Source organism: Nycticebus coucang, chromosome 9 (genome assembly GCF_027406575.1).
Source record: "Nycticebus coucang isolate mNycCou1 chromosome 9, mNycCou1.pri, whole genome shotgun sequence".
In the NCBI taxonomy this organism is placed as follows: Eukaryota; Metazoa; Chordata; class Mammalia; order Primates; family Lorisidae; genus Nycticebus; species Nycticebus coucang.
The window spans coordinates 35337322-35365027 of NC_069788.1; the positions used below are offsets into that span (position 1 = coordinate 35337322).

The window sequence follows — 27706 nt, forward strand, 5'->3', positions numbered from 1 at the left end:
GACTCAAGAGAGCTACTGTGCGCGCCCAGTTGCTTTATATAAGGCGAAGCACAACACAGCCGCCCTCCTTCGGATCCCTCCGCCTTAAAGGAGGATGTTCGTCAACCCTGCACCTGCCGTCACCCGCCCCCTTTGACGTCATGGTCCGAAATAGAGGAGGGGAGGGACCTAAGCCTCAGGCCTCGGCCTGCAGGTTTCACAGAACGTTTGCTTGTGATAGAGCCCTGTATCTCTATGTCCAGGACCAGACCCCTTCAGCATTAGGGATTGGGATTGCTAATGTGGCATAAATGGTTAGGTCTACAGGCAAGGACCTCCACCGACCTCACAGAAAAACCATGAGGCGGGGGGTCGGGGTGGAGCCTGTGGCTCAGTGAGTAGGGCACCAGCCCCATATACTGAGGGTGGCGGGTTCAAACCTGGCCCCAGCCAAACTGCAAAAAAATAAAATAAAATAAAATAAAATAAACCTATGAGGCAGGTGCCCCCACACTCAAGAGGCCGGTGCTCTGGGTATACCCAAAAGGAGCGGAGGCGGCTAGCCATTGGGCCCATCGTTCCCAGATCTGATCTTCTTCTTGGAGTCTGTCCTACACATCCAGCATACCAACAGAGGGACAATGTGGCATTTGAGACGCAACTTCGCCTGCAGATCCCGACCCTCCCGGTATCAGGAAAAGGGTAGGTGGTTCGCCTCAGGGTGTAGTTCCGCCTGCGGGGAGGGGCGCTGGCCTCGGCTGCTGGAGAACTCTTTACTGGCCTGCGGCGGAAGGAGCGGAGGCGGCGGTACTGCGATTACTTCCAGCAGTTTCCAGGCTTGTCTCGGCGGTCCCACCCCCATCCCCGCCTTCGCCCCCCTCCTCCACTCCAGGCTCCGCCTTCTCAGCTGCGGCCTGGGCAGTACCTTTGCAGCAACTCCGCCGGACGCCGGGCTCCGCCTCATCCAAGGTGGGGCGGGGGGAGGGGGAGGGGACGGGCTAGCCCACTCTGGTTTACTGTGAGCGGCTGCTGGCCGCATCCTCTGCTCTACCTGCCGAGATCTGTGTGCCCGGTAGTGCCTTGGGGATGAGATGAAGCATAGAGGGTGGGATAGGCTGAACCCTCCTTTCCCCCATCAATCACACATCACCGCCCTAGCAACCGAGGCGGCTCTGCAGGCGCCTCCTTCTACATACTGTGAGTGGGGTCAGGGTTGCTACCGGAGGGACGGTCCCCAGCTTCTGTAGCTTCCCACATACACGAAGCACAGGGACATGTGCCCTCCTTATACTAGTACTTCAAGCTGTTTCTCAAGCTGGTTTCCTTTCCGCCACCCTGCCTTCTACAGCTTCTTGGTCCTGGGAAGAAGAGGGTCTCTGGGAACCAATGCAGGATAGCCACTGGGACCTGCAGGATGGCAGGAGCTCTTGGAGGCTGCATGAAGACGTTGGCCAGTGTGCGGCTTGCTCCGGGCGACAAAAACCAAGTTGTTCCCCTTCACCCTTGACGCCAGAACTCCTAGGCCATGCCCCTGCCCAGTGAACTGAGGATAACCATGTCTGGCCTGGCTCTGCCCTCCAGCTTGCCTTTCCAAGGCCTCAATTGAAAGCATTCTGGATCCAAATCCACACCAGGAGACAACGGCCACTCCCTCTTCTGTGCCCTGTTCCTTCTATTCCTTTCCTGGCCCACCTATGTAATGCTTGGAGAGGATTTTCCCCACTGCCATTCACACCATCCTCTCTCACCAATCCTGGCACCCAGTCCACCTTCCTTAACAAGTTTTGTTCATGTGTTGAATAGCAAAGGGCAAAGGAGGTCCACATCCTCATGCCTGCCATCACCACCCTAATTTTAGCTCCTCATGGTCTGTAAGAAGTTTATGGTTGAGAGACCCAATGAGTATGGGAAAAGGCATTGGGTGCTGCTGCCAAGAAGATGCAGTGATCCTCACAGAGGACAGGGAGCCCTCAGCCCCCTAGGAGCTAGGCAAGCCATGTGTGAACCATGGTGGGTTGGAGGAGCAGCAGAGGTCCCCTGCTCAGCCTGGGAACGGGAGCAGTCTTAGGCCTACAGCTAGCCAGGCCATGGCCCAGAATTATACCCAGGAAAGGAAAAAGCATAGAAAGGCACAAAGCCTAGAAGACAGAAGGATCATAGCTTAGTAACTGCAGAGGGTGGCATGAGGAGTTGAAAGTGGGCCTGCAATGGGGGTTAGATTACAGGGGACTGCAAAGGCCATGCTAAACTCAGTTCAGACTCAAGAGTAACATTAATGACTAAAAGTTACTAAGCACAGATTTAAAACTTCTTAAGTCTAATGTTTTCTGAGAACTACAGAATCGTATCACCCTTTGTGTTGGTAATGTTGAAAATTAACAAGAACAGGGGCGGAGCCTGTAGCTCAAGGAATAGGGCGCAGGTCCCATATGCCGGAGGTGGCGGGTTCAAACCCAGACCTGGCCAAAAACCACAAAAAAATAAAAAAAATAAGAAAATTAACAAGAACAATAAATGTTTTTTATGTTTAAAAAAAAAAAAAAACTTCTTAAGTCTACAGAAGCCTTATTTCCAGCAGCGCCTGGAAACACTGATACTCTCTAGGTAACCCTTTATTACTGACAAGGCCTCATAGGCTCAGCCCAACCTTCTGTCATTGGAGTGTGCCCAGCTAAAGCAGGGATTAACAAACCTGTGAACTATGATGCCACAGCACTCTACTGAGGGTGACAAAATGAGACTGTCTCAAAAAAAATAAATAAAAAGGAAGATTTGTTTTGACATGAAAATTATGTGAAATTTGAATTTTTTTTTTTTTAATGAGACAAGAGTCTTACTCTGTTGCCCTGGTTACAGTCGGTGCCATAGCATCATAGCTCACAGCAACTTCAAACTTTTGGGCTCAAGCAATCCTCTTGCCTCAGCTTCCTGAGTAGCTGGGACTACAGGCACCTGCCAAAATGCCTGGCTAGCTTTTCTATTTTGAGTAGAGATGGGGTGGGTCTCACTCTTACTCAGGCTGGTCTTGAACTTCTGAGCTGAAGCAATCCACTTACCTCAGCCTTCCAGAGTGCTAGGATTATACACATGACCCATTTGCTGCCTGGCCTGAAATTTTAATTTCAACGTTCATGAAGTTTAACAGAAATACAGCCATAGTTGTTTGTTTACATCTTGGCTTTGTCTGCTTCTGTGTCATACAGCAGAGTTAATGATTGTGACAGAGACCAAATAACTTGCAAAACCTAAAATATCTCCTACCTTTTACAACAAAGGTTTGCAGGTGGCTCACACCTGTAATCCTAGCACTCAGGGAGGCCAAGCTTGGTGGATTGCTTGAGTTCAGGAGTTTGAGACTAGCCTGAGCAAAAGCAAGACCCTGTCTCTACTAAAAATAGAAAATCTGAGGTGGGATTTGTGTTTCAGGTGTAGAGAGGAGAGAGAGTGAACGGGGAGCGGGGCTTTTGTCTGTTGGTCTCCCTGGACTGAAGAGGGAGAATAGGAGCCCAAGACTAAGATTCTCAAAATGGTTTATTACCCAGAACTCTCTGTCTGGGTCAGTCAGGAACCATTTCCAAACAAGGAAATGGAGGGAAGGATTCCTCAGGGAAGACTTCCTGTCCCCAAAGAAGTGAACCGCAAGAAAGACGATGAGATGGCCGCGGCCTCCCGGACTCCACTGGGTGGCAATGAACTCCGCTCCCTGAGAATTAGTTACCTCTACTTTTTTTAATCGTAACACCTCCATTTGTATTACATATGGTGTATGGGTATTGATGAGGTCATGGTATCATATATGGGATTTTTTTCTGTGTAAATCATCAAATATAAGAAGAAACTATGGGACTCTGAGCCTTGCTTTAGAGAATTTACAGTGGACAAATAGCTATCATCAAACCAGTTTTTAATCATCCTGACTCAAGTGAAAACGCTCAGAATTTCACACTGTGAATCCACGTTTACAACCCTTACAGGTGGGCCCTCAGGCCTGGTTCGCTACGACAATGTCTTCCACAACTCAAACTCCCACCGTGCTCACACAACCGGTCCACTCCGCCTCCCTCACACAGCTCCCGGCTGCTTCTGGCAGAGGCTGAGAGTCCCCATTTTTTTTTTTTTTTCATTTAGATGTAACAAGCCTAGTAGTTTATGTTCATCAATTGTCTGTATATCTCTCTATTTTATCCATGTACTCTTTTGATGTATAGAAGTAGTTTGAAACTCATTGTTTCCTTGTGGTAAGTGACCGAGGTGCTGCCACAGGACCTGAGACACTGATGAATGGTGCTATTTTGGACTTTCAACATGCTCCTTGGCGAGGTAGCTCTGATGGAGTTCTTTTTTATTTCCATGTTCTAAGAAGGTGTTGGTACTCTGTTTCCCTGAATGTCGTTCTCTAGACTGGACTGACTTTTCTCCTCGTGTCTTCAGTGTAGCTTTCTTCCTCAGTGCTGTAGGCTGCGTGAACCGACCAGAGAGGGTGAGAGGCTGTCGTCTCCTTGGCTGGCGCCCACAGGCATGCAGTCGCGGGAGCAATCACAAAACTGTAATCCACTGAACCAGCCCCCTTCCTTTACGTAGTAGCCTCGCCTGCCTGACTTAGAGAAAGAAAAGCAATAATTTTACAGGCATTTTGAGGTGTCTCTTTGGATTCTTTCTGTTGGAAAGGATATTTGGGGGGGGGAAGGGGCAAGCTCGTTTTTCTTCACATGCCCTTGGAAAAAAATTCCCAAACAGCGACGTTGAAGTAGGAATATGACAATTATATCTTAAAAAAAAAATTAAGTTGGAAAAGATGACTTTATAAATTTATTTTTAAGGCAGAGCGCTCTTTTTTGGTGGTTTTGATAAGCAAGGTGTAGAGTTTACATTTTTGTCCTTGCTCCCAATGAAGTGGATAAACAACAATAAAATATCATCTAGCCGGGCGTTGTGGCGGGCGCCTGTAGTCCCAGCTGCTCGGGAGGCTGAGGCAAGAGAATCACGTAAGCCCAGGAGTTGGAGGTTGCTGTGAGCTGTGTGACGCCACGGCACTCTACCGAGGGCCATAAAGTGAGACTCTGTCTCTACAAAAAAAATAAAAATAAAAAAAATATCATCTACTCATGGAATGTTGTTGTGTTAGCCAGTCTGAAAGCCCACCTTAATTTTTATATACCTGTCTTTTAGCTCTTCCTTTGACAGGGCAGGCCTTGTTCTGAACTGTTCTGCTTCTGACTGTTACACACCCCCACGCATGCGCTGCTCTTCTGCCTTCTCTTCCCGCGCTCCCGTGGGCCTGAGTTTCTTGTGCGTCCCCCTCCTCCTTCGTTAGAATAGGTATATCAGCTGTGTAAATAGAGCAAGAAACAGTATTCTGCATCTGTGGCATTTATGTAGAGTTGCAGTTGTGTACTGCTGCAATGCAGGCTTTTGTAACCACGTGGTCTTTACTGATGCACTCATGACAAGTACCCAATGTATTTTAGCTATTTTAGTAGTATTTGTTCAATAAATATGCAAGCTGCAAGGTGAAAAAAAAAAAAAAAAAAAAAGAAAATCTGAGGTGGGGCGGCACCTGTGGCTCAGTCGGTAAGGTGCCGGCCCCATATACTGAGGGTGGCGGGTTCAAACCCAGCCCCAGCAGAACTACAACAAAAAAATAGCCGGGTGTTGTGGTAGGCCCCTGTAGTCCCAGCTACTTGGGAGGCTGAGGCAAGAGAATCGCTTAAGCCCAGGAGTTGGAGGTTGCTGTGAGCTGTGCGATGCCATGGCACTCTACCTAGGGCCATAAAGTGAAACTCTGTCTCTACAAAAAAAAAAAAAAAGAAAGAAAAGAAAATCTGAGGTGAGAGGATTGCTTGAGCCCAAGAGTTGGAGGTTGCTGTGAGCTATGATGCCACGACACTTTACCCAGGGCGACAGCTTGAGACTGTCTCAAAAAAAAAAAAAAAAGAGGTTTGCAAATCCCTAAGGTAAAGCTAAGTGGAGTCTTGCAGAGACACACGAAGACTCAGCCTGGGCAGCTGAGTCTACTTGAAGGAGTTTAGGGAAGAATTGAGGGAAGTTAGATAAGGCTCACTGGATGAAAAAAACAACTGGACATCAGGGATATCATGAGCGTGGGGAATAGCTGTAGATCCTGAGTCCCCAGAAGAAGCAGCCTCCCAAACTCAGTGCCTATCAGGTGTGCTTGTCAACTTTCTGGACCTTCCTAGTTGCATAGGCTTAGATCACTGAATTCCATGGAGAATATCTTTAACTGACATCCTCCTATAGCAATGGGCCTGACATTCAGACACACTGGACAATTGGACAGGTCTGCACAGCCAGTGTGGACTCCATCTCTTTGCCTCTGTTTTTATATTCCCCTGGGACACAAGGTAAGTCTTACAAACTTTTGCTCATTTTATTATTAGTATTTTTATTTAGCTATTTATTTTTTTTTTTTAGACAGAGTTTTACTCTGTTGCCTAGGCTACAGTGCAGTGGCATCATAGCTCATAGCAACCTCAAACTTCAGCTCAAGCAATCCACTCCTCAGCCTCGGAGTAGCAGGGACCACAGGCACATACCACCACACCTAGCAAATTTTTCCATTTTTTGTTGAGACAAGATCCCACAGTTGCTCAGGCTAGAACTCCTGACCTCGAGCAGTCCTCCTGCCTCATCTTCCCTAAGTGCTGGAATTACAGGTGTGAGCCACTGTGCCTAGTCAATTTCTTCAATGCTATGGCAAATGAAAATGTTTGTTCATTTTCTGTTTCCCTGAGAGTAGAAAAGCAATTGATTTTTGTTTATTGACCTAGAAATTTGATAAACTACCTTATTAATTCTTAATCTGTTGATTTTTTGGTATTTTTTTAAGTGCAAGCACATCATCTGAGAACAATGACAGTTTGGTTTCTTCCTTTTCAAGACACAGTTTCACTTTGTCACCCTGAGTAGAGTGCATGGCATCATAGCTCATAGGCTTGAGCCTCAGACTCCTAGGCTCAAGCAATTCTCTTGCCTCAGCCTTCCAAGTAGCTAGGACTACAGGCACCCACCACAATGCCTGGTTATTTTGTTGTTGTTGTTGTTGTTGCAATTGTTATTGTTGTTTTAGCTGACCCAGGCCAGGTTCGAACTCGCCAGCCTCAGTGCATGTGGCCCATGCTCTACCCACTGAGCTACAGGAGCCGCCACAATATTTACTCTTTATATTCCTAACTTGCTGTACATTTTAATCTGAATAGATGTCAAGTTATTTCTCTGCATTTATTAAGAATATTATGGCCGGGCGTGGTGGCTCACGCCTGTAGTCCCAGCGTGTGGGAGGCTGAGGTTGGTGGATTGTCTGAGCTTAGAGGTTCAAGACCAGTATGAGCAGCAGTGAGCCAGAGTAAGACCCCGTCTCTACTAACAACATCAAAAACTTGTTTCTAAGCCAGCACCGCCAGAGGAAGAAGAAAATCAACAAAAAAGGAGTACTTTGAACAAAGAAGAATGAACAAGCAAACTGAAATTAAAAATAAAAAAGAAATTAAAAAAAAAAGAATATTATTTATTTATTTATTTATTTATTGCAGTTTTTTGCTGGGGCTCGGTTTGAACCCACCACCTCCGGCATATGGGGCCGGCGCCCTACTCCTTTGAGCCACAGGCGCTGCCCTAAGAATATTATTTTTTAAATTCCTTTGATCTATTTATAGGATTAATACATTAATAAACTTTCTAGCATTAAATTGAATGGTCTATTTCTTTAAGTTTTATAAAATTTGAGGCCAGGTGTGGTGGCTCACGCCTTTAATCCCAGCACTCTGGGAGACTGAGTGGGGTGGATTGTTTAAGTTCAAGAGTTGGAGACCAGCCTGAGCAGGAGTGAGACCTCCTCTCTACTAAAAGTAAAAAAACTAGCCAGGTGTTGTGTTGGCCATCTATACACCCCGCTTCTTGGGAGGCTAAGGCAAGAGAATCGGTTGAGCCCAAGAGTTTGAGGTTGCTGTGAGCTATGATGTCATGGCACAGAGTGGAATTCTCAAAAAAGAAAATTATAGGCTGGGCGTGGTGGCTCACGCCTGTAGTCTCAGCGCTGAGGGAGGTCGAGGCGGGTGGATTGCCTGAGCTCAGAGGTTCGAGACCAGTATGAGCAGCAGTGAGCCAGAGTAAGAGCCCGTCTCTACTAACATCAAAAACAGCCAGACGTTGTGGTGGGTGTCTGTAATCCCAGCTACTGCATCTCCAGTGGAAGAAGAAAATGAACAAAAAAAAAAAAAAAGAAAGAAAATTATAAATATTATGGGCATACTGTTTTCTTTTGCCATTTTTGTTTTTTGCAGTTTTGGGCCAGGGTTGGGTTTGAACCCACCACCTCCAGCATATGGGACCAGCACCCTACTCCTTTGAGCCACAGGCGCCACCCTTTTGCCATATTTTAAATCTCTCTGGTATCTAAGTATATCTTCTTATTCATTTCTAAAATAGTTTTTCATATCTTATCCTTTTATTCTTTTTTTTTATAGAAATATTTTATTATTTATTAAAGTGTTTTCTTTTTTTTGGCCGGGGCTGGGTTTGAACCTGCCACCTTCGGCATATGGAACTGGCGCTCTACCCCTTTGAGCCACAGGCGCCGCCCTTATCCTTTTATTCTTGTTCAATTTCACCAAAGGTTTTCCTATTTTATTTATATGCATCTTCATATATTTGTTTTTGGCTTTTTAACTTTTTATTTAATTTATATCATCTCATTATTCCTACTGTCTCAAGATCAGCTCTGTTGTTCTTTTTCTATTTTCTTAACTTTAATACTCAGCATATCAAATTTCACCTTTTCACCTTTTCCAAGATAAAGATTTAAGGCCACAAATTTCTCCTCAAAATCACTTAGAGAAATTGGTGACTAGAGGGCCAGAAATTGTGGTCTAAACCCTTCTTGAATTATAAATAGGGCATCTTTAGTAATCCACTCTATTAATACACATATGACTGTCTTGCCTTACATATCAGTGGCCTGGCCGGTTGTGTGTGTGTGTGTGACTGAGTCTGGCCTGCCTGCTATTGTCAGCCCAGTCCAAAATGTCTATCTTCCTCCTGTCATCACACTCACTAAGCATACCTTTTTTTTTTTTAATTTCTTTGTTTTAGGTGCAGTTCTGTGTTCCAAGTCCCCTTTGACTTAGAAGGTAAAACTTAACCCTAAATTGATTCAGCCCAGAGTAGATTGTAGTCAGAAGTATAGGGGGCAAATGACATCACAAACAACCCTGACCTAGTTAACTATTTTGCTTTTCACCTGTCCTGTCTCAGGCACGAATCATTCCTTTTCACTGTTCAGGTCTCAACTGGTTGGATTTCTGGGCCATGCACTGGGCTGAGTGCCTGCCTGGCCCACTTCCACCCAGACAACAGACTGATAGGGCTGTGATAGTACTGCTGGATGGTAAGGAAATCGCACAGGAGGAGCTGGGGTTAGACCTCAGAAAGGTTTCACCTCGCTGGTTTCACCTGGGCAGGATGAAATGAAAGCTCAGTATCCTGGGAGGTTTGGGATCCCTGAGGATGTGAAAAGTGGAGATGTCTCTCAGGAATGTTTCAGAGACCAGGGAGGAAGGTGGACCAGCTTGCATTATGATGCCATATGCTGCTTGTATTTTTCTGTCCTCTTCTCTGCTTGGTAACTCAGGATGGGGGGTGGGGGGGAATTGCTTTATATTTACCTGGTGCTTGGCAGTTGGCAGAATATTTTTTCAATCATTTAACCTTTCAGCTTCAGTTTTCTGGGAGTAAAACGAGCATAGCAAGTCAGCATTTTAGAGGGTTACTGGGAAATGGGATGAGACCATTGTAGTTAAGACAGCCAGCACAGAGTGGTTGGTGAAAGCAATCCATGTTAAGGCTGGGTTTGGTGGCCAACACCTAGAATCCTAGCACTCTGAGAGAGATAGGATCTCCCAGATCGCTAGGGAGATCGCCTGAGGTCAGGAGTTGAGACCAGCCTGAGTAAGATCAAGACCTTGTCCCTACTAAAAATGGAAAAAAAAAAAAGGCTGGGTGCCTATGGCTAAAGGCGCCAGCCACATACACCAGAGCTGGCGGGTTCGAATCCAGCCCGGGCCGCCAAACAACGACGGCTGCAACCAAAAGATAGCTGGGTATTGTAGCAGGCACCTGTAGTCCCAGCTACTTGGGAGGCAGAGGCAGGAGAATCGCTTGAGCCCAAGAGTTGGAGGTTGCTGTGAGCTGTGATGCCACAGTACTCTACCCAGGGCATGTTGGCCAGCGCCTGTAGTACCAGCTACACGAGAGGGTGAGGCAAGAGAATCGCTTAAGCCCAAGAATTTGAGGTTGCTGTGAGCTGTGACCCCAAGGCACTCTACCAAGGGCGACATAGTGAGACTCTGTCTCAAAAAAAAACAACAAAAAAAAGTTGTTATTCATTATCTCAGCGGAGATTCACGACCGGCGCGGGAAGCAGGACAAGAGTTACTGTCCCTGATTTACAGATGAGACAGAGTACCTGGTTCGAGGTCACTCAGATACAGCAGGCAGCGGAGTCGATCTGACGAGCAGTCAATCCCCCCCCACCTGCCAGAGCTGAAAGCGGCAGAGTAGTGGGCCAGTGCTCCCGCCAGGGGGCGCGCGATCCAGGTGACGTCACTCTCCCCTCCTCCCACCACGGGGTGGGGCAGGAGCCCGGCTCCTTCCTCTACCCTGTTTGGGCCGACCCGCGGTTCTTGGCTGGTGGGGAGGAACTCAGTGGTGGTGCATACTGGAACTGTCTGGGATGGGTGAAACGAGGCCTGATTCTGGAAGTTTCCAGGGTCTGAGGTATAGGGAAGGGGCAGCGAATTGCCTAGATTTGGGGGCGGGGGGGACGACACCATGTTGAGGCTTATCCTAGTAATCCCACGTGGCTTCCTGGATCCTAAATTTCAAGTCCATGCATATATTGTCATCTTGTATTTTAATAGGTGAGGAGCTGGAGCCACAAAGGGTCAATGACTTGTCCAGGGTCACCTGGCTGACACGTTCTCAAGATGTAACACCCAGCTTCGAATCCAAACTGGCTGTCTCTTCTCCACCGATACGTCAGAGAGAGGGCAGAAATCATCGTGGGGGTCCTGTAGACTCACACTTAGCATTCACCCTGCGGTCTAGAACTAGGATGCCAACCTGCTTTACAGGGAGCAGTAAACCTGTCAGGTTGAGGCCAGAGGGAGCACATTCTCTCCCTGGGAGCATCTACACAGGAAGCCAGATCATACTGAGAGGGACTAGAGGAATCCAGCTAGGAACGAGGGCCATTGATAAGTTGGGGGGGGGGGGGCTCTGCCAATCTGCATACTTAGAGCCAACTTGTCCCAGGAACCAGATGAGCCTCAGGCACTGGGTGGACACTGCCAACTAGGTCTCAAGATAGATCTGCTGGCTGACATTCCTACAGAAAGCCACTCTTCTTGCGTGTGTGTGTGTGTGTGTGTGTGTGTGTGTGTGTGTGTGTGTGTGTAGACTTGGGTTTGATTTTCAGGCAGGGCCTGCTTGCCAGAGGACAGAACTATCTCTTTAAAGTGACTCTGCATTTCTCTGCTTACATCCATTTTGAATTACTATCATAGTTTAAACTCAGAACAATTTGGTTTTTGTTTTTTCAGGGATTGAGGTTCTCCTGTCACCACCCCCACCCTATCCTTATTGGCTTTACAGTACCTTCACCTCAAAGAATAGATACACAGATATATTCCAATTCTTGGATTACAGCTGCTTCATTTCTATTTTCCTGATTTTACTGGGGCTTTTAGCTTTTTTCAAGAGTGTTTATAGCCCCACATTTCACCATAAAAGATTAAACAATACAGATATTTCTACATTGCAGTCGCAGCCACCCCAGGGACAACAGGTGAATACAAACTGTTTTGAGCAGAAATATCATATAGAAAAAAGGCGATGACCAGCAGCAAATCAAGGCAGTCAGGGATACCTGGCGGATTGTTGTGTTCAGTCTTCCCTACCTTACAGGAGGCAGTGCTAGGAGCAAAGTGGGGGTGTTCTGTACAGGAGGCCCCTGCCCCCCCAAAAGGTGGTATTGCCCAGAGTGCCTGCTTGTGGTTGGGAACCATGACTGTAGTTGAGCAGGCCCAGGAGGGGGTTTTCCTATGCACCTCTCAAGTTTATAGTTGAAAACAGAAGTCAGAAAAATGGAAATGAATTGAGGAGACCACAATTTTTTGGCATCTGCATTTGAAGGTAAGAATATTCTTTTTTTGTGTGTGTGTGTGGTTTTTGGCCGGGGCTGGGTTTGAACCCAGCACCTCCGGCATATGGGACCAGCGCCCTACTCCTTGAGCTACAGGCGCTGCCCTGAAGGTAAGAATATTCTTTAACATCATTCTAAGTACAGGAAGGGAGAAAGTGACCATATCCTAAATATTTTTCTTCTTCCTTCAAATCAGTGCTGGGGTTGAGAGGAATCTACTTAACATGTTATCTCTCTCTCATCTCACAGGCAATGAGTGTTACCATGCCACTGGTGTAAGGAATGTGCAGACTGTGAGGAGGGACAAGTTCCACCTTGGGACAAAGAAATGCAATGAAGCGGGCAGCGCCTGTGGCTCAACGGAGCAGGGTGCCAGCCCCATATGCCGGAGGTGGCGGGTTCAAACCCAGCCCTGGCCAAAAACTGCAAAAAAAAAAAAAAAACAGAAATGCAATGAAGCAAACATTTTCTGAATTATCTCTGGGAGCCAGGTATAATATAATACAGCTTGAAAAGCTAACACATGCATAAAAATTAGACCCTACCCTCAAAAAACATAAGAGCCTGATAGCTGAAGTAAGGTAAAAATATGGAATGGATACCTGTAATCCCAGCACTTTGGCAGGCCAAGGCAGGAGGATCGCTTGAGGCCAAGAGTTTTAGAGTAGCCTGGGGAATAAAGTGAGACCCCCATCTCTACAATAAGTTGGTCGGGCATGGTCAGGTGCACATGTAATCTTCTCCTTCTACCCAGGAGGCAGAAAAGGATTGCTTGGGCCCAGGAATTGAAGCTGTAATGAGCTATAAACCACTGCACTCCAGACTGGGTGACAGAGCAAGACCCTGTTGCTGGTGTAGGCTCAGGAAATGCTTGGAGAGACAAAAGCATGCCCCAGGGTGAGGGACCAAAATACCCCTAAATTTGATTTCAAATTATTCTTGTGGCCAAATATGGGATAGATTGGAAGACCTGGGAGGAAGTCCCAAAAGTCTGGGCAGAAGGTGGTAAAAAGACTTCAGGAAGAAATACAGAATCTGATGAGGCAGCTGGTGCTGAGGAAGGACATCAGTAGGGCGTTCAGGGGGTTTGGGTACAATGTGGAAATTTGGGAGGACTGAGGGCCACAAGAGGAGAAAGAGCTTTCAGTTTTGTATTTTCAGCTTGAGTCACGGCCAAAGGGCACTGATAATCAGAGAAAGAACCCTCAGGGAATCTGATAGGAAAGGAATACTTTGTTTTCCACCACCTCATGTATATACTCTGGTTAGACAAATTAGTACATGGACTTATTTCCAGTACAACTGTATACTTAGCTCCCCCATTAGGGCTTCACAGCTCATCAAAGAGCCTTAAAAATGTGCTAACAGCCCTTAATGAGGTCTGAAGCCTTCAATTAAATTAAACTCTTGTGAAAAAGGAAACACAGGACAATGGTGCCAATTCTGTAGCAATCTGGTCAGGGATCAATGAGCAGTTGGGGCTGAGCCTTCTGCCTTCCTGAGGAGTCTGCCACTCAGGGGTGTGGTGGTGGAGCGCGGGGTGGAAGAGAGTGGCACACCATGGCCAGAATTCTGCACTCACCTCCAGTCAGGAAGGCTTTCTTGAGAAGTGTTAGGGCCCTCTCCACTGAGAAACTCCCATAGTCTCCTATCAATCCACCCTTCTCTAGACCAGAATTGGGGGTTGAAAAGGGGAAGGCTTGACTTCAGTGTGAGGACACATAGGCCCCTTGTTCCCCAGGAAGTCTGGCAGGCTGAGCTTTGGTGTCAGGGCAGGATGCCAGGTAGGGGAGAACCCTCAGGCCTCAGTCTCTTCCTGCCTGGGGGTGTGGGAGTACAGCCAGGAGCTTGCTAGTTCTGCAAGGCTCACTCCAGGGGCTGAGGACAGAGTGGGGTGGGGGGCAGTGAAGACAAAGAAAAAACAGGGAGCTGTCTTCATCCCCAGTCCTATAAAGGGATGAATCAGCAAAGAAAAACAGCCTTTCTCAGTCTGGGCCAATAGTCCTTATGTCCTGATTCCAGGGCTATCCCTCCCCGGTGGCCCCAGCAGGGGGCACTGCTGCCCCTCTGAGGCCAAGAGCAGCCCTCCCACCAACTCCCCTCAACCCAGGCCCAGGCTTGGCCAAGGCCCAGCTGGGTCACATTCATGCCCCCCAAATCATGCTGCCAGCCGTCTACCCTCTCCAGGGCATGAAACTGTAACTAGAGGACACAGGGAACCATGCAGGGGGAAAAAAATGGTTTAATTAGAGAGCCTCTGAAGGCACCTGGTTTCTGTCAAATATAAAAAAAAGGCAATAAAATGGCAACTGTACAAAGTGCATGATGGGTAGGAACTGGGCAGGCAGAGCTGGGAAGGGGACATGGAGAGAATGGGTGATGAGGCACATGGGGAGAAAAAAGGAGGGAGGGAAATATCAGATCAGACCATAAAACGGTCAGTCCTGACCCCTGGCTATCCCTGGTATAGGCAAACAGACACACAGACACACACACGCATACTCTCTGAGCCCAAGAACCCCTGATGCCCCATTCAAGCAGGGATCAGAGCCAAGGGTGGAGAAACTCAAGCAGATGCACAGTGTGCCCCCTTGACTCTGACCCTCAAGCCCACAATGTTCCCACTGTCCATCCACAGAAGCTCCCTCCGCAGGGCCTGGACATCCAGGCCCAGCACCAGCCGTGAGAAAGAAGAGAAAAACCTCCAGACCACCCCTGCCATGCCCAGCAGAAGGAAGGGGGGAGAAGGCAAGCAGGCAGTGCAGTCCTTCTGTCTGTCCATGGTCACACAATTGCCCGGAACAGGAAGGAGAAGACAGCCCCCAGTGCCAGGCCCAGACACAGAAAGAAGGCCATGATGGCTCCTGCTGTCTCTGCCTCAGCTGGCTTCACTTTCCTGAAGGAAGAAGGGGAAAGCTACCTTAGGATGGCCCCTGCTCCAGCCCAGAGCATCTAGGGTGGAAGGAGCGCCGAGGGAGGGAGACTCGCCCGAGTACCTGCCGACCAACCCATCTTACCATCTTACCATCGTATCCTAAGCTGGCTTTTCCTTCTTAGCAGAGCATGTACTGGGGGCTATCTTCCACCTCCCGAGAGCCCCTCACCACATCTCCACCTAGGTAACTTGGGCACTCCCCCCAGCTACCTACCACCACCTGCAGCCTAGATGGCCCTCCCCAGTCGTCTCTCGTCTCAGCTCTAGGATCAGGGACTTTCCTTTCACCCTTTCCCCTTCTACTGAGTCCTCAATGGTAGCTCTAGACCTTGCCCGATGCCACCAAATTCCCAACCTAGCCCTACTCACTTGGGCCCAAAGCACATGCAGAGACTGGCAAGGTAGCCATTGGAGAAGGCAAAGGCGGCCATGAAGATGATGAACCAGGCGTCATGCTCAAAGACCACAGCCAGGTGCTGGCGGGGCTGGACGTTGCATAGCATCAGCAGGGGCACGAACAGCAGCCGGGCCAGCACCAGACCTGGCAACCAGCGGCTGTCCTTTCCAGGCTGTGGATATCAGGCAGTGTCTTAACCCTACTGGTCCCCAGGGCATAGCCAGGCCCTCCAGGACCTGAAAGAAACCTCAAAGCCTGGTTACCCTTAGGGGAGTACTAATTGAGTGTGGGGGATGGTACAGTGAAGCCTTCTGGAATGCTGGTAGTATTCTACACAATTGACCTTGGGTATGTGTGTGCATATACATATACATATATATATATTTACACACTTAAGATATACACTTAACTATGCATAAGTTATGTCTCAACTTGGAAAAAATGGTTCCCTTACCAACCTACTTTCTTAGATTCCCCCTTTCTGGGTCTTAGACTGGACTCACCCCTCCCCCAGGCCTGGTGACCTCTTCCTCCACTTACCCACATGACTATAGCTGTGAGGCTCCGGCCCAGCCAGTCAAAGATATTGAAAGTCAAGAAACAGGACACAGGAATGAAGTAGGCTCCTGGAAGAGGAGATTAGCGGATGGTTATCAAGCCCCAAGAGACAGATATAGCAACCCTGACCCTCACTGGGCCTCAGCTTCCCCAACAGTAAAATGGAGAAGATGCTTCCAAGCCCAGAGAAGGGCAAATGGACCCAGGAAAGTCTGGCTGGGAAGAAGGTAACTCAAGCTCCCTCTCACCCCCATTCCCAGCCCAGCTCAAGATACTGTCTGTCTCCATCATAGGATCCCATGGCATCCTCACCCCAGTTGCTGGTGCCCGCGATGCTGGACTTGACATCAACGGTCACAGCGGGAAACATCCCAATGGTGATAGTGAAGATGAAGCAAACAGAAAAGGCCAGGACTGAGATCTGGAGAGAAGGGGAAGGGGATTCACCCGGGTCCCTGTGTCTTCGGGTCAGAAAGGGAGGAGATAAGTGGCAGGCAAGAGGGAGCAAAAGCAGGGGAGAGGGAGCAAAAGCACAGAAAGAGAGTGAGGGGTAGAAGGTAGGACATCCCGCCTGCATACGTTTTTGAGGATGGCTCGGATAGGGTGGCTTTTGTTGGTGGGCTCAGAGTTGGAGGCTGAAACTCTGGACTCTTCTTTGCCTGCTCTTGGCTCCTCTCCTGGAGATGGGGGAGTGACAGGTTGTGGAAGGATCTTTAAGTTATGTGGGAAGGGCAAAAGGAGACGACACAAACATTCCCCAAAAGGCTAGGATTAGTTGGAGGTGGACGCCACACCTTAACCCTAGCCCAGACCTCCCCTTCAAGTCCTCACAGTTAGAGATGTGGGGCCTCACCTCTCCCAAGAGTCTCAGGTCATGTTACTTCCTCCCAAAGAGTCTTGCTTCCCCCTGCCTTAATCCAAATGCCTCAAGTATTCAAGGTCATCCAGAATCTCTCCCCCAGTTTTACCTTTCCCAGCACTTATTTCCTGTTGTTTCCTTCACCCCCACCCTTGGTCCTCCTGTCCTCTGGCTCAAGGCTGCCAACTAACACAGTATACTCGTTCTTGTCCTCTTCGCTCATGCTGTCCCCAGCTTGGCATGCTGTCCCCCACCCCAGCTTCCTCAGCCTCTTCAGACCTTGGGTAATGAGGTCCAACTTCATCTCCCGCTCCCCAGGCCCTTCGAGCTTGAGCTGCTGGTAGTAGCGGTAGAATTCCTATCAAGAAAGGGAAAGAGAGGAGGTGAATTCAGAGGCAGAATTTCCAGAATTCCTATCTCCTTCAGGTTTTGGCTTCCAAACACCCTTGGTCTGGAACCCCAGACCTCCAGGACCCCAAACCCCAGCTCCCTCCATTTGCTCACCAGGCGGGGAAGACCCAGGTAACAGATGATGGTCAAAATGATAACGACACAGGCTGTGATAAAGTAGCCGAAGGCACTTTCTGACAGTTCCGAGCCACCTGTGGTGGTGTCAGTGATCAGAAACAGGCCCCATCCCCTCCCCTGCCACCACTAGCATACCAGGCAGGTGGACAGCAGGACTTACTGGTAATGGCGCAGATCATAGCCACCGAGGAGAAGAGGCCTGCCAGGCCCTGGCCACTCATGATGGGGGCTGTGTAGCTAGCGGGCAGAAGGCCAGCCAGACCGAATAGGCTGCCCTGCAGGATGGCACCAAATGCTGAGGGAACAGAATGGGCATCATTGGGCACAGGAGGAGAGATTTCAGGGAGCTGGGGCTGACAGGCGGGGGACCCTGTAATTGCTGCTTTACTCCCAGTGAGTCTTGATGCTGACCTGCCCTACTTTCTGCCACCCCTCAACCCCCAATTCAGGCCTGTTCAGGCCTCTGAATCCCAAATACCCACCACACTATCCTGCTGGGGGCGCCCTCCCAGGCTGAACATAGGTCTAAAAAAAGGGCAGAGGTATGTGGGAGGTTTCAGCCCACAGGTCTCCTCCCAGCTTACAGTTAATGAGCATGATCTTGATCATGGTGATAACAAAGAAGGGCAGAGCATCCAGCTGCACCTTCACCAGGATGGCAGTAATCAGGAACACCAGCAGGATGGCCACCAGGCTGCCCAGGATCCGTACAGACTGGGGGATCCTGCGGGAGAGGCCAAGGGGTGGCAGAGAGGGGTGGGCAAACTGGGGCCTAACCTAGAGGTACAGGGGACAGCAAGGGTCCAGCTGGGTGGGTGTGGATGCTTACCTCTGATGCAGGAAGGAGTTGAGACAGGTGAAGAGCAGCAGGGGCAGCATGGCACATAAGGTCATGACATTGTTAAAGATGGCACTGAGAGAGTTCCGCGCTGGCAAGTGTGCTGCGGGGGCAGCTGAGGCCTGGATATCCTTGCTCGGTCTGGCAGTGACCAAGGACATATTCTCGGACTTGTCTAGGCGATTTGTGAAATACTGTGGGGGTTACAGAGAGGAGAGTTGAAATCTATCCTCCTGTGCCCAAGGTACAGACCCAGGCCCTGCATGCCCAGTGGACATGTCCCCTGAAGCCTTGTCCCTCCAGCCTCACCTGAGTGGCCGTCATGAAAAAATTCCAGGGTAGTAGTGTCCCCAGACCCAGCATGAAGAAGATAAGCCAGACAGCTTTGTATCTGGGAGAGGAAAGAGAAGCCAAGTTACCCACCACCCTACCCTCTTCCCAGATCAGCCCTGGGGAAGCTCTTCCCTCTCTGCCCATTAGTTTCTCTGGCTGTCCCAGGGCATAGGGCCTCTGTGTTTATGTCCATGTGCCTGTGTCCTCTTATGGGAGGGAGTTGGTGGGGGGTGCCCTAGGATAGGGAAAAGGGAACACAGACCACAGCAGGGTCAACTGGAATTCAGGGCGGAAGGCCACGGTCACAGAATGGCATAGCTGAAAGGACCCTGGTTCTCAGCCCTGAAAAGCTCAGGGGATCCCACAGGCTGGGAGCCAGTGTGACCCACACATCCAGAGATGGTTTGGAAATCCTGCTAAAGGGCTAGGGGTGGGTGGGTAAGTGAAAAAGCAGACATCAAGTTACTTCCACCCCCACTAGGCAGTCTGGAAATGATTATGCAGTGTGGGACTATGTGGTTCCCTAAACAGGATTCTGAGGTCAAGCAGCTCTCAGGCCATTCTAAACCTAGAGAAGCAGGTGGGCGGGGTGCCTCAGGGCAGCTGGGAAGTGAGGGAGCTAATGCTGTTTTCTCCAGGCCCAGACAGAACTGGCTTTGTAGAACATACCACCTAGGGCAGGCAGGAAGTATGGGGACATCATCTGGGCCGCAGAGAGTAAACAAGAGCCGCCCAGCTTGGCCAGAGCAATGCCCCAATACTTACTACACCTCAAGGTTTGTCCCAGACAGGCCAGCTTTCCCCAGGTTGCCTTTGCCTGCAAGCTTAGCAACCCCATCCCCTCCCACCAAGCTCTCCAGCTGTGTCTGTCATACCCTCCTCATGACCAACACCGGCTTTCTTCAGAGATGGGAGGATAAAGCCCAAGGCAATAAGACAGGTCTGGCCAAAGTGCAACGGCCTGGACCACTAACAGGCCTGGGCCTGCACTTACTATGCCTCCTTAAATTCTCTCCTCTCTAAATAAACTCCTGAATGGACCGTCTTTTCTCTATTTTATAGGTGGGGAAGTGGTCCCAGAGAGATACAGCAAAGTGCTCAAGGCCTTACAGGCAGAAGTAGTCTAGTCTCACAGCCTTTGGCACAGGAGGGAGGTGGGGTGGACAGGGGAGATATGAGGAATTTGGGGCTAAGTTGGAGGGAAGGATAGGGCCGGAGACCTAGAAGGCATTTTGGACCTCAGGCATCACTTCTTTAACTTTCTTGAGTCCCAGACTCCTTGGAGAAGTTGAATCATGCTATGACCTCTTCTTCTAAGACACATATTCACAATCATAGCTGCAAGTCTGATTTGAGGGTGGAGGAATAGGGTGGAGAGGTGGAGAAGTGAAAGGAGGGTAAGATTAAGAACTAGGGTGGACCAAGGTCATCTAAGACAGAGGCCTCAGGGGAATTCTGCCAGATGTGCTCTGGAATGTGGGGTGCTGTCAAGTGTCTCCTCATAGTTGTAGCAGGGAGGAGCCAGAAGCTGCTGACTGGCTGGAGAGCAACAGTGGAAACACTGACAGGCCAGGGAGGGACTGCTGCCCACCCACCCTGGCCTCCTCACAAACACCCCAGCCAGGACCCAGCCAAGACATGCACAGTCCCACCCCTGATGCAGATCTGACTCATGGCAAATCCAGATTCCAAAGGACACCGCACCCAGTCCCTGGAAACCCATTCCCTGGATCCAGAGTCCCCCCGCCTTACCTGTCCTGAGGCTGGTGATTGGTAGTCATGGTGATGGTGTTCTTGGTTTTGCCTGGCTGACTGATCTCTCCCTCTGGCACCTGCTGGGGGCAGAAGCAGTGTGAGGCTGTGTCTTAGCCCTGCTTCTCCACAGGCCTCCTGTGGGGGGGAAGGGGACAGGGCAGGCAAGCTGAAGGGTCTAGCAGGACCCTCTCTGGGTCTTACCCCTTAGGTCCCCTCACCTTGATCCCCCAACCCACTGACTGGCCCGGTAGGCCAGTCAAGTGGGGCCCCCTTGCCTGCTGGGGCTCTACCTGGCTGCCAGCCTGGCCGCTGCCACTGCTATTTTTATCCAGCAGATGAAGCAGTTTATAAGCTGGGAAACAGGCAGCGGGTGGAGAACCGGAGGGAAGGAGGAGGAAGTTCGATTGAGAGGGAGGGAAAGACAGTCAAAGGCAGGGAAGAGGATGAGAGGGGTCAGGGACAGTGATGACAATGGAAGGAAGGAAATGAAGTGGAGGAGACAGCAGAGAGTAAGAGGGAGAAGGGCAGTAAACAAACATCTGCAGCAATAGTTGACAAGGATGATAACTGAGGCCAAGCTGGAGAGCCTCTCCACCCTCTCTGGGGAACCCCTAGATTCATGGCTTAGGTGGGCTTGGGGAGAGCTCTTCTTTCCTAGGGGCACCCAAATCTAGCCTCTCTGCTGGTGGCATCTCAACCTTTCTTTCCAGCCACTGCCCTGGGCTTCCTATTTGCTAGCCAGGTTTCCAGGAAAATATTTCATCATGGGAGTAGGGAAATAGCCCCTCCAATAGCCTAGCATGGTCCCTCCCCCAAGTCCTGGCCCCAGGGTCACCCCGTCCCCTTAGTTCCTCTCTGTCTCAATCTCTGGGGCTTGTTCTCTTCCCCTTTCTAAGAGTGACCTTGAAAGGAAAATTGGGGGGGGGGGTCACAAGCTCTTACTAACTGCATGGTCCCAAAACGCCTAGCCTCCACCCTCAGCATCCCTCTCTGCTCCCCATTTGTGTAGGGGGAGTCCCCTGACCCCAGCAGATTAAACAGTTTTTCTGATGGATGGCATAAGAAGCTAGGCAGACATGCACTGGCACATCCCCCACACGAGAGCCTAGTTCAGGGACCAGGTCTTGCTGTTTGGGGTGTGAGAACAGGCTTCCCTGCCCTCCCTATGTAGGGACTCACCGGTTGCCCAGACTTGCCCACAGAAGGGTTAGAGCAGAGGGAGCCTGGGAAGTCTCCAAGAGGTGGTCCTAGTCCAGGCTCAGGCAATGGGACTTGTCTGCAGGGTTCGGGGTGAGGGTCCATAATGAAAATGGTGATAGAAGGCCTATAAGGAGAGTCCCTCAAGCGTCATGGGGCCCCATTCTAAGAACCTCACAAATGAAGCAGCAGCAAGCAGCACAGCCAAGAGATAAGAGAACAAGGAGGCTCAGCAGGGGGCTGAGGCACCCAGCCTCACAGGTGCAGCCAAGGCGCTCCTGCCCTGAGACAAACAGATGCAGCTGGGCACCCTGACAACCTCAATGGGCTTTTCCACCCCTCCCTGGGTAAGTCCCTGGCTCTCCAAAGGTCTTCTTCAGTCCCCCAGCCCACATCTGGGTTGTAGGGCAGAGAGGGGAAGAGCAGACCCACACCCTTCCAGATGGAGGCACAGGGTTCTTCCAATCATCCTCTCAATAAATATTTACTGAGGACCTCTCCAAGATAGCTAGGCACTGTTCTAGGCAACAGGAAGGAGTGATTGAACAATAGTATTTACATTTTCTAGAGGGAAGAGGCAAGAAGGCCCCCTGGGATGGGGGGTGGAGGGAGGTGGGAAGACCCAGGACTTAGTTTTTCTATTAGGTAGGAGGGAGGGTGCCCCCCTCAAGCTTCTCACCTCAGCACACCCTGTGCCCGCCCCCAGGCAAGGTTCCTGGCAGTTAACAGCAGGTGCAGCTTCAAGCCAGATGGGAGACTGGGGTAGAGGTATAGCTCCCCATCCCCTTGGTAAGACTGCCATAGTTTTAGAGAAGAATTTATTTCTTTGCTCCTCCCATGTACACCCCTGTTCTGTTCTCAGGAGTTACTACCCCAGTCCTGGGCACAATTCAACTCCATAGGCAGCCCTTTCCTCTTGCCTGCATCCTAACAGTCAGCTGGACAGCCTAGATGTTCTGTTTTTGTCTGCCTTTGCCCAGCAGCATCCTGGGATCTGCTACCAGCTCAGAGCATCTAGTATTCCTCCAGACATGCCTTGGCTTGCTAAGATGCAAGCCTGAAAGCAGCCACCAAATCGAGGGCCACCCTATTCCAAAGTTCCCAACACTTCTCATGCACCCCAAATTCTAGACACCCTTGTAGTAAGCAGCAAATTCTCCACTCTCCAGGATTTCATGTAAGAGTGTTCAATACTAGAGATCCCCCTCTTTTTCTCACAACCACCCATAACTAGTACAAGATTGTTTTCACATTGTTGGGTGCAGTGGCCATGGCATTCTACCGGGGGTGACAAAGTGAGACTCTGTCTCAAAAAAAATCCTAAGGGCCAGGCGCAGTGGCTCACTCCTGTAATCTTAGCCCTCTGGGACGCTGAGGCGGGTGGGTTGCCTGAGCTTATGAGTTCAAGACCAGCCTGAACCAGAGTAAGACCTTGTCTCTAAAAATAGCCGGGCATTGTGGTGGGTGCCTGTGGTCCCAGCTACTTGGGAGGGTGAGGCATGAGAATCGCTTGAGCCCAAGAGTTTGAGGTTGCTGTGAGCTGTGACGCCACAGCACTCTACCAAGGGTGACAAAGTGAGACTCAAAAAAGAAAAAAGATTGTTTTCACTGGACAATGCTAGCTGAGGTTCAGAGAGGTTAAGTCACTTGCCTAAGGTCACAATGGCTGGTGAGTGAAGAGCCAGGATTCAAATTCAGTGTACAGCTTATTCTAGGCGCCTTCTGGGTTGGGGAGGGAGGTATAAAGGCTGCTTCCAGCTAACTCTAGAGACTAGAAGATGGGAGAAAGGGGGCTCTCCTCCAGCTAAAAGTAAAAAATGAAGTGGGGGGCCAAGATCATTTCTAGTCTTTGTTAGCTGTAAGATAAACTTGTACTTCATTATTAGTGTGGAATTCCATAGGCGTTAGTTTCAGGTGCCAGACATAGGTACAATTTGCATGTCCTTGCTTATGGGAGATTAGCAAGGAATTTCCTTAATGGATGTTCTGTAGGACCAGTTCTTCACAAGTGTCTGAGGCTTTTACTCTCTCTTTTGCAGTTAAAAGAGACTTTGATTTTCTTTTTATATCTGGCGTAAGTGCCATGTGTAAGACACTCCACCCTCTCCCCATCACAAACACACACACACACATACACACACACACACACACGAAGGCGCGTGCCAGCACGAAGCGCTTACACAAGCCTAAGGACAAGCTAGGAGAGTCTGGAAGTTAGTGAGAGAAGTAGATAAAGGCCACGGGGTTGGAGAGAGAGCCCCGAGAATAAGAAGAGACAGAGGTGCAACCAGCCTTCACCCGCTACTGCTATCTCCTGGTAAGAAAACCTGGGTATGGGTGGCGCCTGTGGCTCAAGGAGTAGGGTGCCGGTCCCATATGCCGGAGGTGGCGGGTTCAAACCTAGCCCCGGCCAAAAAAAAAAAAAGAAAGAAAACCTGGGTATATGAGTCTTTTGTCTATCACTCATTTACTCTCATAGTAAATGAGTAAATTAGGATGCGCCCAGAGACACGAGTCGGGCCAGTAAAAGCCGGGGGTTAAAGGGACAGCTCCTCTACCTCCATCCCCATCCCCCTCACCCAGAGCAGTGAACGGCGCGGCCCCTCCCCAGTATCAACAAGAAGGATCGGGATTAACTGTCCACTCGCCTGCCCCCTGCGGAGATCAGCTTGACAACAGCCGGCCTTAAACCAGGGAGGCAGGTTGCCCATGCCGCGCTCCAGTGCTAGTCCCCGCAGGGTCCCCGGGAGCGCAGGCCCGCGCACCACGTGCTCTGCTGCTCCGCACGTTCGGCGCGCGGGAAGCAAGGGCCCCACCCGGCGTACCTTCTCAGAACCGCAAAGCTGTCAGGCCCGGCCTCTCTGCCCTGGTGGCAGGCAGGAAGTGGCTCTTTCTGCCACGGCGATCCCAGCCCCCCAAACGGATCACCTGCTGGGGAAGAACTCCTTCTGCGCTGAGATCTGCGAGCTCTGCTGGCAGCTTCCCGCGCCCTCCTGTGCACATTCAAACCCGCCCCCGGCTGGGCCCGCCCGGGCCCTGCGCCTGCCACCATTTCCCCCGCCCCCGGCCCGCCCCCAACCCCGCCCCCCGGCCTGCCCCTGCCACCCCCACAGTGGCTTCACAAGCTCTGGGGCTCCCATTCCAAGCCCCTGTGCTCCCAAGGCCGCCAAGTTGCGTTACTATGTATGTGGGTAGAAGTTCTTTGGGCCCTGCCACACCAGAGCCTGCCCATCATGTGCGGCACATGGAACTAAAGGGTACATAGCTCCACACTGGGTACCCCTAGTCTCCAACGCGCCAGGTTACGCATATTCCTACAGAATCCATCTCCGGACTCTCCCATCTGCATATCCTTTGCTCAGACAGGCCCGGACTCCTCAGTTCCACGCTCCATCTCAGATGTTCCGTTATCCTTCCCCAAACTCCGCCCACTTTTTCATCACACTGTACTTTTATTTTATTTCCAGCCCCCTTCCTTCAATGCCCCTTTTCTTTTACTTCCAAACTGCCTTTGTCCCCTCCCCCCATCTGACTTAACTGTACTGTGTCCTGCCTGGTGGGCTCTCCCACCTCTGATCCGTACAGATCTGGCCACAGACACACAAACACAACACTACTCACAACTCTAACTTGGAGGGGTGTGGCTGTGTGTGTGTGTAGTCTTCTAATCAGTCACCCTTTCTAAATCCAGCACCTTGGAAAACTGAGGCACTGTTGGGAATAGGCAGTGCAACAATAGAAACAGCCTTAAATCCTGAGTGACTCCTATTGTCCCAGCCAGGAGATTCTCCTCCCCAGTATCCCACCTTCCTTTCCCCCTCTCTGAGGGGGAAGACTTGCTGAGCTCTACACCTTCCTAGTTGGGGAGGAAGGGGGTGGGCATGCTGAGGAGGTGGTCTATCATGTACCTCCAAGGGAGTGAAGGACTCTGTCATTTTTGGAGGGCAGTAAATGGGGTAGAGTAGGGTCATTCACTGCCCCTACAGCAGCACCCAGTGTTGAAGGATGACCCCAAATCTGGAGAGGTCCTGAAGAGAGAAAATCTATCCAGGCTGCCCATGTCACCTCCAACTACCCAGAGACCCATCCCCTTGAGAAGTTACAGACACAGATTAACAATTAGCAGGACTAACACCATATGGTTAAGTAGAATCACACCTTCTCCCCAGAGAGACTAGGCTCTAAGGAGAGGTGTAGCTTTTTGCTTAGTGCAGGTGGGCTCTCCCCAAGCTACTTCAGAGAGGCAAAGAAAGTGTCCCTAGCCTTCTGACTCCACACTCCACAGAGATGACACACATCTTACCCCAGCCCTAACCAAATAGAGGGCAGGAAGACAATATTTTTCTAGGCACTGCACCATGGCTTGAGAGTGGTTTCATGTCTGTCTACAACCCTCTGATTCCTGCCCTCAATGTTTGTCCAGTCTCTCTCTCTTCCTCTTCTAGCCCTCCTCTCCCCTCTTCCTTGGCCCCGGATTCTCTTCCCACCTTCCTTTCCCCCTCTCTGAGCCTGTGGGGATGGCAGGCCTAGTGGTCAGACAAATCTTCCAGGCATGGCCAGGCTAGTCATCAGTGGCTACAGTTTTGTACAGAAGGTGCTGGAAGTGGAAGGAAACCGGAGGAAAGTGGTGGAGGGTCCCAGGCCAGAATGGAAAAGGATGGTTTTTCTCCCCACCCCTGCTGGGATCTGGCAGGCCCATCGGTTGGTGAAAGCCAGGGCTGTTATTGTTGGAGAGAAGCCCATCTGGCCTGCACCCTGCCTGGGCCCCCAGCCAACACCCACACCCCTCCAGAGCTGCCCCCCAGGCAGAGGCGGTTGCTGGGTGCCAGAGCCCTCTGCTGGACAACCTCGGTAGCTCCAACTCAGGCATTTCCCCAGAATTTTTCTAGCCAGGCTCTGTCAGTCCTCTTCACCCTCTGCCCAGTCTTACTCCTCTTCTCACTCCCTTTCTGGGATCCCTCAGGTCCTAGTCACAGGGATGGGGTAGGAAAGGCTGGTCCAGCTGCACCTCCACTCCCCACTCTATCCCCCACCCTTTATGCGTCTGTGGCTTGTCCTGACTCCCTTTTCTTTGCAGGCCCCAAGCATGCCTCATAACCTCACCCAAAGTCCTATCCCTCCCCAGACCTGTGTCCTCTCAGCTGTCACCAACAACATATGTGTTTGCGCAAGTGTTTGCTTGGCATGAGAGTTTGTCACCAGCACAGGTCCCATGACTATGTTCTCAGTTGTTGTTTTTGTGACTATTTTTCCATGGTCCCAGGGCAGGGCTGGGACTAGGGAAGAGGAAAGTAAGACACTGCCTGAGTGAAGCACAAAATTTAAGGGGGCATCAAAAAAGCAGTAATCAAGTATATTTTAATGTAACCAAGATAAATTTTAATACAATGTGTAAAAATCAAAGTTAATGCAAAGAATCCATGATAAATAAAACATCAAAATTTTAAATAAAGACACAGGATGGGTACAAGGTCAAGGTTCAAGAAGACTTAAATCTTTGTTCACTAGGTCTGGGCTTGGTCTTCTAGCCTAATTTCCCAGACCTCTGCCCCCATCCCCTACTCTCTGCTCTGGGCAGGTCTCTGATTTTGGAGGTATCCGTATAGTGGTGGTGCTGGAGCGGGGAGAAAGTTACTTAACTGAGGCATTCAAAGTCTCTGAAAACTATCCCCTCCTCCAGAACCCGCAGATTCCGGCTCCACTGATGTAAACTCTACTCCAGTAAATCACCCTACGCTGCCAGCCCGCCCAGATGGGTAGCGTGAGAACCGCGCAGACCCCGCCCCCCACCCCCCTACCCCCGCGCCCCGGCGCACCTGCAGAGACTTTGGAAGGGGCATCCGGACTGGGGGCGGGGTAACTGTGGGCCTGGCGCGCCCTGGCCCCTCTCCCTCCTTACCAGAGGGACGGGGCGGTAGACTTAGCGGCAGCAGTAGCCATGGTCGGAGAGCGCAGCCCGCGACGGGTCTCACCGGTCCCTGCCGCCAAGCGGGAGAATGGCTGCAACCGGCGATCAAGCGCCCGCCCAGAGTTCCGCAGCCAGCTCTGTTCCGCCATGCGCGGCTCGCGGCTCGGGGGCGGGGAGCGCTTCGGAGAGCCGGCGGGAATGG

At 50.5% G+C, this 27706-nt stretch overlaps 2 protein-coding genes and 1 long non-coding RNA gene across 18 annotated transcripts; 2 read left to right on the forward strand and 1 right to left on the reverse strand.

Annotated features, from left to right (window-relative positions):
• The first annotated feature begins 167 nt into the window (after window positions 1-167).
• Window positions 168-2607, forward strand: LOC128593770 (uncharacterized). The gene is made up of 3 exons (XR_008382408.1): window positions 168-205; window positions 565-681; window positions 1328-2607. It is a non-coding gene; the product is annotated as an uncharacterized LOC128593770 (long non-coding RNA).
• Window positions 2608-3406: 799 nt separating this feature from the next.
• Window positions 3407-4352, forward strand: LOC128593771 (neuronal regeneration-related protein-like). Its single transcript, XM_053602104.1, has one exon. It carries the CDS (start codon window positions 3506-3508, stop codon window positions 3710-3712), a length of 207 nt encoding a protein of 68 aa, XP_053458079.1. The 5' UTR covers window positions 3407-3505; the 3' UTR covers window positions 3713-4352.
• Window positions 4353-12214: 7862 nt separating this feature from the next.
• Window positions 12215-27633, reverse strand: SLC29A1 (solute carrier family 29 member 1 (Augustine blood group)). Of its 16 annotated transcripts, none has more exons than XM_053602110.1 (13): window positions 27496-27633; window positions 20397-20534; window positions 18621-18702; window positions 18303-18505; window positions 18058-18197; window positions 17634-17768; window positions 17450-17547; window positions 17225-17303; window positions 16666-16763; window positions 16399-16507; window positions 16069-16154; window positions 15501-15700; window positions 12215-15092 (listed from the first exon to the last, which is right to left on the reverse strand). In XM_053602110.1, the coding sequence occupies exons 2-13, from the start codon at window positions 20423-20425 to the stop codon at window positions 14981-14983; spliced, it is 1371 nt and encodes a 456-aa protein (XP_053458085.1). In that variant the 5' UTR covers window positions 20426-20534; window positions 27496-27633; the 3' UTR covers window positions 12215-14980. The 16 variants fall into 16 exon arrangements, with proteins under 16 accessions (XP_053458085.1, XP_053458094.1, XP_053458091.1 ...); XM_053602119.1 differs by having other exon boundaries at window positions 20397-20476; window positions 27496-27632; XM_053602116.1 differs by having other exon boundaries at window positions 20397-20479; window positions 27496-27629.
• Window positions 27634-27706: the final 73 nt, after the last annotated feature.